Source organism: Pyrus communis, chromosome 17, assembly GCF_963583255.1.
Source record: "Pyrus communis chromosome 17, drPyrComm1.1, whole genome shotgun sequence".
NCBI lineage: Eukaryota > Viridiplantae > Streptophyta > Magnoliopsida > Rosales > Rosaceae > Pyrus > Pyrus communis.
This window is the reverse complement of record NC_084819.1, coordinates 2729390-2744729: the sequence shown is the minus strand read 5'-3', so window position 1 is coordinate 2744729 and position 15340 is coordinate 2729390. Positions and strand designations below refer to the sequence as shown.

At 35.7% G+C, this 15340-nt stretch overlaps 1 protein-coding gene across 1 annotated transcript; it reads right to left on the bottom strand.

The window, feature by feature from the left end:
* Window positions 1-597: 597 nt before the first annotated feature.
* Window positions 598-13176, bottom strand: LOC137721912 (isoleucine--tRNA ligase, cytoplasmic). Its single transcript, XM_068460936.1, has 27 exons — window positions 12458-13176; window positions 12031-12096; window positions 11536-11679; window positions 11041-11258; window positions 10736-10901; window positions 10161-10274; window positions 9716-9813; window positions 9370-9448; window positions 8601-8759; window positions 8313-8402; window positions 7441-7574; window positions 6659-6818; window positions 6433-6516; window positions 5814-6026; window positions 5362-5487; window positions 5069-5206; window positions 4514-4617; window positions 4350-4413; window positions 3410-3498; window positions 3139-3280; window positions 2813-2876; window positions 2665-2732; window positions 1830-1952; window positions 1521-1586; window positions 1281-1392; window positions 1044-1135; window positions 598-948 (listed from the first exon to the last, which is right to left on the bottom strand). The coding sequence occupies exons 1-27, from the start codon at window positions 12989-12991 to the stop codon at window positions 844-846; spliced, it is 3552 nt and encodes a 1183-aa protein (XP_068317037.1). The 5' UTR covers window positions 12992-13176; the 3' UTR covers window positions 598-843.
* Between the last annotated feature and the right edge of the window lie 2164 nt (window positions 13177-15340).

Below are 15340 nucleotides of genomic sequence, written 5' to 3'. Positions count from 1 at the left end.
ACACTAAAGGGAGAGTGGAAGTTCAGCTAAGCCACATAAAAACGAAACTTAGGCTTAAACCCTGCGCAAGAAGGGCATCTCTAAAAAAATTATGATGAAAAGGCTTGTTTTCTCTAACATGAAATGACAATTAAGGACATAAGTATTTGGCTCTAGTCGAAATATTCAGTACCCAGCAATCGAAAATCCTGCGAGTATTCAGTTGCTTTAGATTGAGCGGTTTTAGGCATTGAATTTACTTTCTGCTGAACCCCTCTTTTAGTTGATACAAGAGGATCAGATATAACTAAGTAACGAACTTTTGCTTTTATAGGATAACTTTCGGGGCTTAGGACTTTAAAATATGAGAAATGCTAAACACACCATTTTAACTTCTCACACGCCTATTTGGTCGTTTCTTTTGATTTATTCAACTTGACAGTCAAAAGCAAAGAAGGGAGTGTAAGAAGCGAATTGAGGTGTGCAAGAATAATCTTCCTAAAATATAAGACTCACGCATTATTTAATGGTCCAAGAAATTGGTAAGATATGGAGTAACACTGGTCATTAACCATGCAGTAACAATTAGAAACTATTCAATCTCACATCACTTCTCAATAACCAAAATATCGTATTTAGTTCTGTATTAAGGCCATTTGAAACAACAATTAGGCCACCTCTTGCTGCTTTCAGTATGTGTCGTTTACATCTGTACAACAAATAAAAGCGCAAAACACAACTGGCCGCGGTATAGGCTCGTGTATTTGTTTTCTAATCGATTCTTCCCTGACTGTTTTGACAAGAAAACCAAAACAATTGATGGGATAACAAATCTACCAAATATATTCCCAAAAGAGAAGCAAACTACTGAGATTTTGTCCTAGAAATGAGGTCCCCGACGGTCAAGAATACATGATCCCCCAACACCAGTTCCACAGCAGGGATGTTCTCAATGCAATCAACATTTATCTGCACAAAGGCAAGCAAGGCATAATGAGTACCATCTAATTACATGTTTTTTTACTGAGACGAAAACAGATCAACGGAATAAAAGGTAAACATACCTTTCCCTTTCCATGTTGAAACTCGGACTTCAAATTTGCATGATCCCTTGATAACAAATACGTTTGCAGAGCCCGTGCAAATTCTGTGTTTCCTGCAACCATTAACAAATATTTGGACCAGAGGATCAAAACAAGTAAAAATGGTTCGAGGCACAAAATCACGAGTGGTGTAGTGGAACGGACTTATAAAACTCCTAGTTTAATACCACACTAATTTTTGGCGAAGAGAGTACCAACCTGAATATAGAGAAAGAATTGCATCTGAGTTAAGCACTGGTGCAGGTCGGGTCAAACTGATAACAAATGACATGCCAGATATCCCATGGAAACTCTCCTCCGCAACAATGACCTGCAATTTGTAAAGCATACAACAAAAAGAAAATATCAAGATTCAACTGGCTACTTAACATCCATACCAAAAATAAATAAAAAATGCAGCTAAACAAAATAAAGCAGTCTCTAGTGAGTGCAAATTACAGCATCTGATGGCATCACACTAGACAGAAGCAATGGCAAACCAATGACATCCCTAATGTATTGTTCCTGCACACAAAACACTCACCCAATCAGCTTGGAAAAGAGATTAATCTACTACCCAAAATAGTTGTACAGGATGTGTGGAAAAAGTTCATAAAGTATAGAAGTTTAAGCAACAATGCTAAATCAATCATAACCAATCATAACTCCATCAAACTTTCGAATCCAAAATCATAAAGTTGTTACTCACATCAAACTGAATGTCACTGACAAATGGGAGTGCACAACCCGTATGTACAAAAATAATACCTGGGAGTGCAAAACCCGTTGTGAGACTGATTTATCTTGATCCAACGATTCAAAGTATGCCTCCATCATGTCAGTAGGTTCAAGGGCAGCTTTCTTCCTTAACTTCTGAATTCTGTTCACAATCTGATATGGGTTTGGGAAAATTTCAGTAGAAATGTTATCAGTTCCTATATTAATAACTAGCAGACCAAAATAAATGTAGTAAGGCGTTCGACAATAGGCCGGAAAAACTGTGTGATACCAATATATTGAGCTCATATAGGAATCACTCTTACAGTGGGGCGAAAAATTTGAGTGTGATACATATATATTAAACTCATGAATGTGATACTTATAAACTAGTAGGGTCTACAGTATGACTCTTAACAATTTTGAACTCACTAGTGTAGCACTAGTGTAAAGGTATCAAACTCAGTATGTATGATTCCTATATATAGGTATCACATTCACTCAACTACTGTGAAAGGCCTCACAATTTTTTATTGCCCACTACATCACGATTGAACATAAGGAATAAAAATGTAAATATGTTCAGTAATAAAAATAGTTGCTGCTATTCCCAACCTATGTCCTATCTTCCCACCCACCTTTTAACAAAAATATAAAGTAAAAGTATATCCTTTCAATTTTGGCTGCCAGCGAAAAGACTCACTTTCCACCGTCACTGAGAGTCGCCAAAATTTTGGCAACAGGGTGTAAGGATAGCCCTTTCAACCTTTTTTTGACTAAAGGTTTCCCACTTTTATCATATTTAGAACAAAGAGCCAAACAATGTTGCACCAAAATAATTAGAACTGTTCACCCAGCATAAACCCAACAAAAGTAGGAAAATTACCTCACGAGCAATACCAGCCTCAAACAATGACTCATCTGGACGTAAATCCAAAATCACCAAAACATCACCTGAGATGTGGAACAGAGGAAAATGTAAGACCCAAAAACAAGTCAGAAAACGTATTACAAGATGATCTAAAAAATCCCACCGTCCCCTGTAGCATCAATCTCCTTTTCTGTCGTTCCATTAGGACGTTTGAAATCCCTAACAACCTGGACATAAAAGGAATGAAAATAAAACGGAGTTATGCTGTCAGTGGAGTTCCTGGTGGCTGTTTAGGCCAGCATCCCACATAAACAAATGTTTTCCACAAGAAAGACAAATCTTTTTGTTGATAGAAAGAGGCTACCTAAAATTGATAATACCTTAAATGCCTTCAACCAGGATAAATCAAATATAAAATATAAGTCAAAAGGAGGGTGGGATAGCATGGCAAAGAAGTTGAGGGGAAACTATAGATGAAAAGATGAGCACCTTAATATCACCCAGCTTTAAACAATGACCAGAAAGAGTAACTTCTCCAGCTTTCTCGAATGCTAAAATGCTTTCTTGAGACATGGCCTTGACTTCTTTGGCAACAACTCCCATAGATTTTCCAAGTCGCTTCCCTAATACGCTGTAAGAAATAAGATGAACAAAACCATTAAATATAAATACATGGCACAACATTCAGCTTTCTTTAGCCCCTATCCCCAAAATAAAGTTAACAAAAAAAAAAATCAAAATGTTCCTCATGTTCTCATACCTAAAATCAGGCTCTGCTCGTAACGAAGCATACTTCAGTGTATCATTACATGGGACAAGAGATCTTACATTAAGTTCCTCCAATACATACTGAGTTCAAAAGGAAAACAATTAATGTGTTAGCTGCTGAAGAATAATGCGCAAGACCCAGAAAAAAGGAGTCCATCTGCATGGGGTTTGAACCAAGCCACTACTAAAGATCATAGTTAGTAGCTAATGAAACTTGATGAAATATCCTCAGCTTTCATTTCTATACCAGAATTGTTTACAATTATACTTTGCAAGGGTAACTACAAGAGCAATGTACTAGCACATACAGTTATTCGGCGATCTGTTATCACAAAAACAATTGGTAAAAATAATATTACTTTTGCCAGAACAAGAGATTTGTGAGAGCCGGATTAACTGAAAGACAAATGTACATAAATTGTGAAGAACATGTAAGGAAGAGTGGGGTTAAAGCATGTAAAATCCAGCTGCAAGTCAATTTTGATTTTATCAAATAAAAGAATAAAGAGAGCTAAAATCCAGCCCAAACCCTTTTGGTAGAGGACATTTACTGGTCTGCCGCACGCTTGGGCGAAGCAAAAATTTCATCTGTGAACCATGTTGGATTCTTAGGAGCTGCTTCAAGGTACATCAACCACGGATTTTCCTTTTATAAATTCACTTTTCTTTTTCTTCATAAAAGCATTGTATTTTTTGCTTCAAATGATTGCCGAAAACACAACCATGATGTATTAGAAGTAACAATAAACAGACATTGAAAAATTAATAAAAGGAGCCCAAACAACTGCTTGTTAAAGCTGTTTCGACTCAAAGGTTACTAGGCTACCATGTATGACCGGAAAGAGAGTTGTATAAACAATAGTGAATTAGTTGGTACCATGAATCGATTAACTGACCACAAATGTCTACAAATATTAAAAATTATCACGTACCTCTCTTAGCTTTCCACCAATATCATCAAGAAAGTCTGCATCAGGATGAACAATAACCATCTCCCTGTATTTGTTTAAAAAAGAGGCAAGTTTTTTCAGATCAATATAAAAAGGTAGGCAAATGGAACAAAAAATTGGAAACAGACTGCAAGCTATAAACACACCTCAGGGGTGTTTTGAGAGGCTTGTTGTGACGCTCGCGAATATTACGGGCAAGATCAATTGTTGTCATCATTCTTGTAACACTTTGCTCTATACGCTCGTCTGTCTGTGATGGCAATAAATTTTAGTGAAACATGTAAAAGTTTATAGGAGAATATGCAAATCTAAAATTACAATGTTTCAGGATCTGTAAGAAGTTCTGCAAAAGTCAATATCAGATGGAACTTTAATTCCTTCATGGAGAAATATTCTCTTTTCATGAAATGAAAAAAACTCCAAATTCTTTTTAATAAAATGATGAATTAAAGTAAGAAATCTCCTTGACCGGAAAATACAGAGTAAGAAATCTCACCATCATTTTATTCAATTAATCTATAACATAAATAAGTTAAATTAAGTACACTGAAATACGTCAACCAAACAAGTCTATGAAGAAACAACTGCCCAAATTTCCACACTAGGAATATTAACTAAACAGATAAACTGCTCAAATAACTACAAAAGATTTGCTTAGCCATTGATTGATATGATCATAATAAAGAACTGAATGCCAATACCTTTCCTTCTCCTTCAGGAAAACTGCAAAAATGAATGCTTTCCTCTGACTCATTCAAAGCTTTCCGCATATTTTGATATAGGACCTCCGTGAAGAACGGTGTTAATGGTGCCATTACTTTACAAGACACCAAGAGGACCTGCAGACACATAACAAATGATGCACATACATTAAGCAAATTTCAAGAACTGAATAGTTACAAAATAACCACTCATGAAAAACCCAGCTATTCGTCAAACAATGGCAACATAAAGAGAGTAACCACAATAGCTTAAAAAGTTACCACCACCCTACATTGTAGAGAGTTGAGAGTGCCATTCTACAATCCTCTTCACCAGTTCGACCCTTTAGCCTCTTCCGATTGAACCGCACATAAATATTTGTTAAGTTGTCAAGAAACTTCAAAAGATATGGAACCACCTAAAAAGTTCATTCGTTTGTCAGTATGGAACTACGGATTGAATATATAATTCCATGAAATAAATTGATGTGTAGGTCAAATTTCAAGAAACAAATTTTTTTTTTTATCCATATAATCAATAGAATCAGCTCCCATTGTACAGTGATGGACCAGTACGAATATAGGTTTATGAACCCCATGTCCCACAAGGTGAAGGAAGGAGTTTTTGGTGTTGCCAGTCAAGAAAATCGCATTTCACTAGCCAGATGCTAAGACCATAAATCTATCTCATTAATTGAACTTCTGTTGATTAGATGTAAGTACTTAATGCTTGATTGATAACTACCGTATAAAGTCGATAACCATTCATCTCTTGCTGAACAAAATAAACAAGACTCTGTGTGGCTGAATTGATCCACTGGTCAAGCACATTAGACGACTTCTGTACAGTGGCTAGATCAACAGGGAGGAAAGGGGAAAACCCCTCAACTTCAAGTCTCTTTGCATTCTGAACAAGGAACCGATATGCATTGTACCAAGGAAGAAATACATCCTTGACCTGAAAAAAAATAAAAAAACAATAAAAAAAAAAACAAATAAAAGGCACTTCTTTTAGAAATTCCAGTGAATCAAAACCAGTAATAAATTCCAGCCCATATAAATAAAGAAAATTACTCAAAACAAAAAGAAGTCGAATGTGAAAACTAAGTCAGAATGGTAGATAAATGATGCAGTAAAAACTATTGTAAGGAGTTAGCAAGTATCAAGTGGATTATTAATGTTATATGGGTAATTATTGATGTACTGTGAAAGGGGCCTGACCAAATTTCAAGGGATATTTCAATTTGGACGAATTTTATGGTAGTATCAGTTTTCTCCCATGGCTTTCCTTGATTTCCCTTTAGATATCTAGGTTCGAACAGTGATTGGATTACTTCTATTTAAATCAATAAACTAATACTTACAACACCAAAAACTCCTTCCTTCTTGAAACGTAATGGCTCCGCACGCACAACAGGAGAGTTAATGAGGTATAGTCGTAGTGCATCCTGCACAACAGAAACAGGGAATAGACCAATCATTGGGAAGATTTAACGTCTAGAGGCATCCAAAATACAAACAAATAAACATGGACTAAAAAAGAACTTAGTAATACATAATGAAATGAAAAAAGTTCTACAATAAACGTACAGCTCCATAATCATCGATAACTTCCATTGGTGAAGGATAATTTTTCAAACTTTTACTCATTTTTTTCCCATCCTCAGCAAGGACAAGTCCATTGCAAATGAGGTTCCTAAAAGCAGGTTTCCCAAATAACGCCGTAGATAACACCATAAGAGTGTAGAACCTGCAGGGTGGGAAGGAAAACAATAAAAATTCGGAACCAGGCCCGGGCTAAATTTTGGAAACACTTGTGAGTTAGGAGCCTAGGATAAACAAGCAAAAATGATTATCTCCAAAAGGCAGCCAACATTTATTTCTTCCCATCAATATTTTTTTAATAAAGAGGTGATTATACAAAGATATGTGATTAACAAAAGTAAAACGTAAGACTGGAATCTATATGATATTTAAGTGCTCAAATGAATTTAAGATTTGTTTTGATTTAAATAAATTTTTGTTTTCTATAAATAGGAAAGAAAAATTATCCAAAATTTTGTGAACAAGAAATCTTCTCCCACCTCTCAAGCCCAAACATACTATACTTTAGTCCCTTGCATTTAAGAGTTGCTTAAACACCAATATTTGTTGTTTTTCATCTAATGCCATTAAGGATTTTATGCATGCAACAGCAATCTAAAAGGTATATCAGCCTGATATATGTCTATCATTACCTAATAGCTTAAGCTTTTCAAGTCGTAAGGTTGTCTAACAAGGTAGATGAACATATAACTTCAATATCATATCACATATTTATCTAACTAGGGGAAGAAACTCAAATCTGGTAAATGGACAATGCAAAAATTTACCATCCACGAGTCTGATCTAGCCCCTCAGCCACAAAATGGCCAGGGAAATTTTTCTCAAAAAGTTCAACATTCTCAAAAGGATAGTGGATATAAGCATAAGGCATGGACCCACTCTCAAACCAACAATCAAACACCTGAAAGGAAAATTAACAGATCAACGTCAAAACGAGAGCATTATCAAAAAGCATAACCCTATGATTAGGAGGTCATTAAATTCATTCACATAAAACTTTCTAGTTCCAACACCTGAACAAATGACAATCGTGCCATGCTCCTTTGGATATAGGAATAGCTTGATTTAGTCTAGAGATAAAATGGTACAAATGATGAAAAGTTTATGCACTTCCATCGTAGTTATACATGATTACTTCTTTGAAACCTATCGTTGTTCCTCAAACAAATACACCATCGAGCACAGACACATATTACGATAACCACTCACCCATGTAAATAGCCATGACCACCATTTAAGTTATAGACTAGCTAATACAACGCAAATCATCAGAGTCGGAAAGTCAGAATTGTTAATACAATTTGTCACTGACTCTTAACCATGAATAAAATAACTAGAATGCAGCACAAGGTCATTGAATAAATAATGGAGAATAAAATGGCAACACATTTGAGTATGATTTTATCCTTTCAAAGTAAACAAGTATTTGAGAGCAGTTACAAAATAATGTGGAAGTCCATGAAACAAGTACAGCAATAACCTTCAAAAGTTCAAAACCCAATGAAAGCAACAAATCTCGACAATGTTTAATTACAAATGAAAATGAGCCACAACAATTCAAGTTTTTAATGCAAAACTAATTATGATTTAAGTTAAAAAAGAGGAACTATAACATGTAACCATGATTCAGTAACCTTACATCATCTATACGTCGAAGAACACCAAATTTGGGACCTCGACTTGAGGGAATAGTAATGTGATCAATATTGTGGCGGTGCAGATCGAAAACCTATGTTAATCAGCATAAGAGAATATTACATTAGATTTGTTAATTCGAGAAAATGCAAAATGAACAAAAACAAGTCGTCTATTACTTGTTAATTCATGAAATTAACAATTAAAAAAGCATAGAACTTAGGAAACAAGAAGTCCAGGAATCTGCATTCACGAATAATTGCATACACATGGAGACGGAGAGGAAAAAAACCTTAACACCAGAAAGCTCTTCAAGCTTCTGAATAGAATCCATTACAACAATTTCTTCACCGTCCTCACTAATCCAGACTGGAAGTGGAGTGCCCCAAAATCTACTTCGACTAACAGCCCAATCTCTTGCATTCTCCAGCCAATTGTGAAAGCGCTTTTCCTGAAATATGGCAATAGAACAGATGGGGACTTATTGCCATCCCATTTCAGAATTTTATGAAACTCTCTCATACGAGGAGACATTGCCTATTTCTTACAAAATAGAACATGACACCAAAACACAGTTTATCATCTAGCATAGCAATCCAAATAGCCATTGGCAGAAATTTCCAAATTAGAAGGTTCACGGAATCCAAGTTTTGCAGCAAGTATCACCAGTTTTCAACAGTTTAACTTTAAGAAATGTCACATGTCATCAATAGTTTGAGGCAATAATTAAAAACTGCAATATTATTTGACAAAGTAAGCCCCCTATAACACAGGATTAAAATAAATAAATAGAAATGGTAAATAGGGAAGACAAGGTACAATATTCAAGAACCTCTAGAGACTCGATTACATCCTCAGACTATAGCTAACCTAATTTATCACCCTAAACTGTAGCTACTTATCATCTTTTACAACACTAACCACCCAAAGAGCATGCCATTTACCAAACTCAGCCTAAAAATTTTAAAAACACGCATTAATAAATAAAAATAATAATAATAATAAATAAATAAAAAAAAAAGCAAGGATGAAAAGCATCTATGTTCACAAAAAACTCAAACCTTGACAAAATCAGGAACCCAGTAAGTCTGCTTGTTGTTTTCTAACAATTTTTCTTTCAACAGCTCCACTCGGATAAACCTGTAATCAAATGGTAAAATTTATTTGAGATGAGACTACAAGTAGACATGAGAAGAAAAAATAGTAGGGAAATAACATTTTCAGTACCCTACTCTACATCAATGGAACCCAATAAAGTTCAACTGCTAAGAACATGCAATCAAATTGATCGAACAGAATCTAACTAGAAATCAGTGGATTAATGTAACTCAGTGCAGATAGACTTATTAATCAAAATAACAGAATATAAAGTTGGACTAAATAATAGCTAGTTTAAGCTGCAGTTACCAGCTTGGAACAGCTCTGTAAATAAGCGGAGTTTTAGATCTCCAGCAAAAGGGATAAGAATGGGTAAACGTTCCAGACTTCACTAGCCTTCCTTTTGCCTGAGTAAATATGAAGAGTTACATCAGAGCAACGGATACAAACAAATAGAAGCGTATAATAAGTACAGAAACATCCCAATCCCAAACAGGACTTTGATTTCTATTCTTTACTCACTTTTATCCCAAAAATCTTTTCAACTAAAGATGACAACAAGATAACAAGAATAAATAGCATCATAACACGTCCCTACCTATTCTTTGACGTCAAAATATAAGCTTAGAGCATGGAGCTAAAATTGAACACTTCTGTGTAAGTTAGAAGATATCTTTTTAAAATAAACTGGGGATTGTGCAAGTAAACCACCCTACAGATGTGTGTCCGTGTATGTATACAAACTCTCATGTACCTTCACTGCTTCAATAATATCTTTATCTGCATCCTTGACATAGCACTTGCTGAAGTCGGTAATTCTTTCGGTAAAGCATCCATCATCATCAACAGCTACAATCAAGTTCTCTCCCTAAATTCCAAGAAAACAAAGGCTATGTGAGCAAAGAAGTAAGGACCTGAAAGTAATCCCATCGCAGGATTAGAATTCCAATCTCTGGAAAACACAACTTTTCTATTCATCAACTCTTCATCCATACAACTACTGGAATTATAAGGGCTACTTATGTTTCACAATGCCTTAAACCTAAAGAACGCAGTAAAGTAAACCTATTGTAGGAAAGAAATACTAATCCAAAATAGAATAGGAAACTAAAACGAATCCCAATAAATCTGGAAAGAATCTAAAAAGTAGGAAATCAAACGACTAAAACCCTAAATATTAAAAATACTAAAACCCTAGAGAACTAAAGACTGAAACACCCATTGATTTAGGAAAGCTTTCAATTTGGTTCCTCATTAGTTACCTTGATTAATGAATTAGAAATCCTCAACCCATGAAAATATACTATTTACATGCATATGAATGCATACCTTGTTGATTACTTGATTTTCAAGGCAAACACGATAATCATCTTCACCAAATGCAGGAGCACAATGCACAATACCAGTACCACTGTCATCGGTAACATAGTTGTCCATAACAACTCTAAATGCCACATCAGAGAACTCCATAAAGTAGTCAAACAGTGGTTCATACCTGCAGTTTCCAGTCTCTTTTTAATTGTGGTATGAGTCAAAAAACACATGAATTATAAAAACAATATGGACAAAAGAAACCACCTAAAACCAAACTCCAAATTGAGGATAACAACAGAAAATGAGGAACAAGTACTCACTTCTTTCCCACTAACGAAGAACCAGAGAATTTCTCCAATACTTCAAATGAAGTGTCCACAGTTTCCCTTTTCCCACCTGAGGATCCCTTGACCCTTGAATTTAGCTTTTTTGAATCACCAACAGATCCTGCCACATTTTCTTTTGGTTTCTCATTAGGAAGAGCTGACAACCGAGATTCAGCAACAACATAAACTTTTCCGGAGTACTTGTTGCGAACCTGATTTGTTTTCCACCCCAAATTAGATTCTAAAGTAATATAGCATAATAAAACCCATTGAATAAAGTTGAACAAAATTCTTGGCATCAGAATATAGTCTGATATCAGAAAAAAAAAAAAAAAATAATAAATAAATAAACTCATTAATTTTAAACACTATAGATATGAAAACTAGTATTACAGGGCAATCAAATTTATGTGACAAAGAAACTGAAACAGAGATGAAAACAAAAATAGCTGGCATTTACTTTTGTTACTTTTGCTATTAGTAACTGACCTTCACATAAGTAAAATTTGCATTGACACAAAGGGCCAAATTGCTCGGGAGGGTCCATGGTGTAGTTGTCCAAGCCACAAAATTTGCCTTTTGCGGATCTCCAACAATTGGAAAAGTCACCATAATTTCAGGATCAGGTACATCCTGTGTTTCTCTAGAGATGTCAAATATGGTAGAGATTCTTAAACATCAAGCAACAAGTTCCAATAACAGGAAAGAAAATAGTTGAATTCAGGGCAGAACAAGAACACAGACAAATTCCAAGTTTCAACAATACAAAGTATGCCCCCCTTTTCTTTTCATTTATATTATGCTGGAACGTTGAATTCATAGATGCTGGTTCTTATATTGAAAAGTCTTTTACCACTTAACCAAGAAACCAAAAGTCACTAATTTCAACACATTAAGCAAAGATTCAAGAACAGTACGAACAACAGTTAAAATAATTTAGCAATCTTTATCTTTATATATAATATCAATAGAAGTATCACTAACCCTGTACTCTTGACCAGCCTCAAAATTGGAGAGCGGTGTCTTGCAACCAGTGCTGTATGGCATGACCTATAAAAAAAGGAAAACAAAATCTGTCAGTAGATATACAACTATCCCTTTCTTTTGCCCAATACGTCAAACAAAATGTGTCCTCCCGCCCTGCTTAAGTTGGACATTATCTCTCCTCCCCTCACCCTCCCTCCATTTCTCTCATGTTTTCAATAACCAACATTGAGCTTATACCCTAACTAGAAATCATTATCTAGTTAAACAGCAAAAAAAATACTTTAATCGAAAAACCGATATCATTTCCAATTAAGCTTACAAACCCCATTTCCAATTATGCAAAAACCAGTTTAATTCAGAATATATCACTAACCAGTTGAGCAAAACGGAAAGAAAACACAATACAATCAACCAATCAACCAACCTTGAAGCCTTTATAAACAAGACCCTTTTCAAATAACTGGCCAAAGACCCACCAAACGCTCTCCATGAACTTCAAATCCATCGTCTTGTAATCGTTATTGAAATCAATCCACCGCCCCGTCCGCGAAATAACCTTCTCCCACTCCCCCACGTACCGAGTAACAATGCTCCTGCAGGCTTCATTGTACTTATCAATCCCCATCTTCAGCACATCTTCCCGAAGCTTGATCCCGAGCATCCGATCGATCTCGTTCTCCACCGGCAGACCGTGGCAGTCCCAGCCGAAGCGGCGGATGACGTGGTGGCCCGTCATGGAGAAGAATCGGGTGATGATGTCTTTGATGGTGCCGGCCAGTATGTGGCCGTAGTGTGGGAGTCCGGTGGCGAATGGAGGACCGTCATAGAAGACGTACTCGGGCTGGCCCTCGGTGCGCGCCAATTGGGTTTCGAAGGCCTTGATTTCGGACCAGAGCTTGAGGATAGTCTCCTCTTGCTTGGGGAAGGAGAAGTCCTTGCCCTCGCACACCTCCTCCATGGCAGAGTTGAAGATGAGGGCGGAGAGGGAGATGATCTAGGGTTTTGAGAGCGGCGATGGTGGTGAAGCTCTAGAGTGTGGGTTTTACAGAGGGGATCCGGATTGTCTCCTCTCTTCTCTATCCCAGCCGTTCATTCCATGCAAAGCTGATTTAAAGCTCCAGATTGTGACACGTCACCGGAAGTACTCCTCACGCTTTCTTTAAAGCCGAATCGACTGCGTAAGAAAACTCTGCCTTTAACAATACGGAGAATCTCTTGATTCAAGAATAAAAAGTAGCGTCGATAATAAAACGATTGTCTGATTCCAATATACTATTTCAAAGTTTAAGAAAAGGTTAAGGCAATTTTCAAAAGATACGTTAAAATTGTCATATAAACATATAATAGTAATAAATGAACATATCATTTACTCCAAATATGATGTCAAATATGACATGGAAAAGAACGTTAAGCAGCTGACATGAATAAATAGATGTCAAATCTGAAGCTGCCTTCAAATTTGATTTTTGTTATTTCCAAAGGCATTTCACTTGTATTACCTTAAATGCTAGCATATTTAGGTATTATTTTATTATTTTTAAACAACAACAATCCAACTTTTATTATTTTTGTTTAAAAAACATAAATGAAGCAATAAATTTTGGCATATCAGGTGGAATGAAAATATTAACAATATGTCAAATTGCCAAGTTAGCTATCAAATTAAAATTTGATGTTTTGAATTTGATGCCAACTTTGAAGATGCTCTAAGAACTCACTTAACAAAATAACCAACTACCAAATTGAAATAATCATTTTTTTAATAGCATTTAACCTAGGAAATAAAATCAGTGTGGCTCGATCTGTCTTTTCTTAAAACATTTGGAACTTTCTTATATACTATGAAAACCCTTCTTCTCGTGACTCAATTTTTTTTGCTTTTCGAAAACCATTTTAAATCAAGAGACATGATTGAGGTGTCGAGGCATGGTATCATGATCCTTCTCCTCTAGCCTTTCTTACCTATTTAACTCTCTTTTTTTCTCGCATTTGCTTATTCTTGTCTTGCCCACCCCTGCAGAAGTTGTTGGCTGCCATCCTTTTCTGCATGTGTGTTACACGCTCCTGATAAAAATAAAAAAAAATAAAAAAATAAAGAAATAAAAATTGTAGCTAACGCCGGCTTGCCCGCAGGAGTAAGGCCGGGCTTCTTTTGCTCGGGCATTTACACATGCTTTGAATGGCGACCACTTGCCCTTGCCAAATTAGACAGGAAAGTGGTTTATGGGTTAGAGCATCTCCAAATATGTTAATTTGATGGCTGATGTGACAATGTCAGATTTTTTCTTTTTCCAACCGATATGTTTCTTTATGATAAATGATATTTGTAGGATCCATTTTAAAAATTAATTAATTAAAGCACATTTTTCAAGATCTATAATTAATGTATTAATGAGATCCACATAATAAAATAATTAAAAAAAATTGACATTAGATTTTCTCATATGTCAATTGGAGCTCACTCATACCTTCAAATTTGATTACATGAAATTTCACCTAAGCTTTGACATATATTTTGGAAATGATCTTAGAGGACATCTTTTGAGCCTTGCTCTTGCCTTCTTTCAACCGATGGAATGCTTGCGGGCCAAAATGTGGCCCACAGGCTGGAACACGTGTTGCTCCACCAACTGCATACTTCATCACATTATATACCAGCTTCACGCAAAACCCTCAAATCGATTGTTGTTTTTTGACCAAATAATATTATCTAAGCTATGGGAAGGGGTGGGCTTAACCTCACAATGGGGTAGCAATAATGTGATTCATATTCGCCTTTGACGATAATCGAACCTAAAACTTCTTACTTACAAATGAAGAAGAATATCACTAGACCGTAATACTAAGTGGCTAAATCGAATTGAGATAGGCAAAAACTCGGGGTTTCTCAAGGGGTTTTGTTCGGAATCTGGACCGAGGCTCTCCTATGCTTAACAGTACAGGTATATAATTATATAGTTATTCAATCCTGCTTTCTTTATTTCCTTTCGGTTTATTAAACTTTTTCTGCTGATTTGATCGGTTGATGATCGACTGATCCTTCTTTGTTAGCACTTTGCAGAAATAACCCATAATTCTTACATGATCTATGATCTGTTTTCAGTTTTTTTTCACAGATTTATTTACTTAACTGGTTGTTATTGCATCGTTTATTGAACTGTGTTTGGCAACTGAGAAAATCTTTTTAGACCAAGGAATACAAAACCTTGTCCCACAAAGCAGATGGGTTGCATCGATCTTATAATGCAACTGCACTTGGTTAAGCACTAAAGAATACAACATACAAGTAGCAATAATTAATGGTGGT

Excerpts from the sequence above, each read along its gene's own strand:
- LOC137721912 (XM_068460936.1), bottom strand. The coding sequence starts at position 12,991 with ATGGAGGAGGTGTGCGAGGGCAAGGACTTCTCCTTCCCCAAGCAAGAG. Across the intron at positions 11,259-11,535 it reads CAAATTTTACTTATGTGAAG|GTTCGCAACAAGTACTCCGG; the intron begins GTCAGTTACTAA and ends AAAACAAATCAG. Across the intron at positions 9,449-9,715 it reads TACAGAGCTGTTCCAAGCTG|GTTTATCCGAGTGGAGCTGT; the intron begins GTAACTGCAGCT and ends ATTTGATTACAG.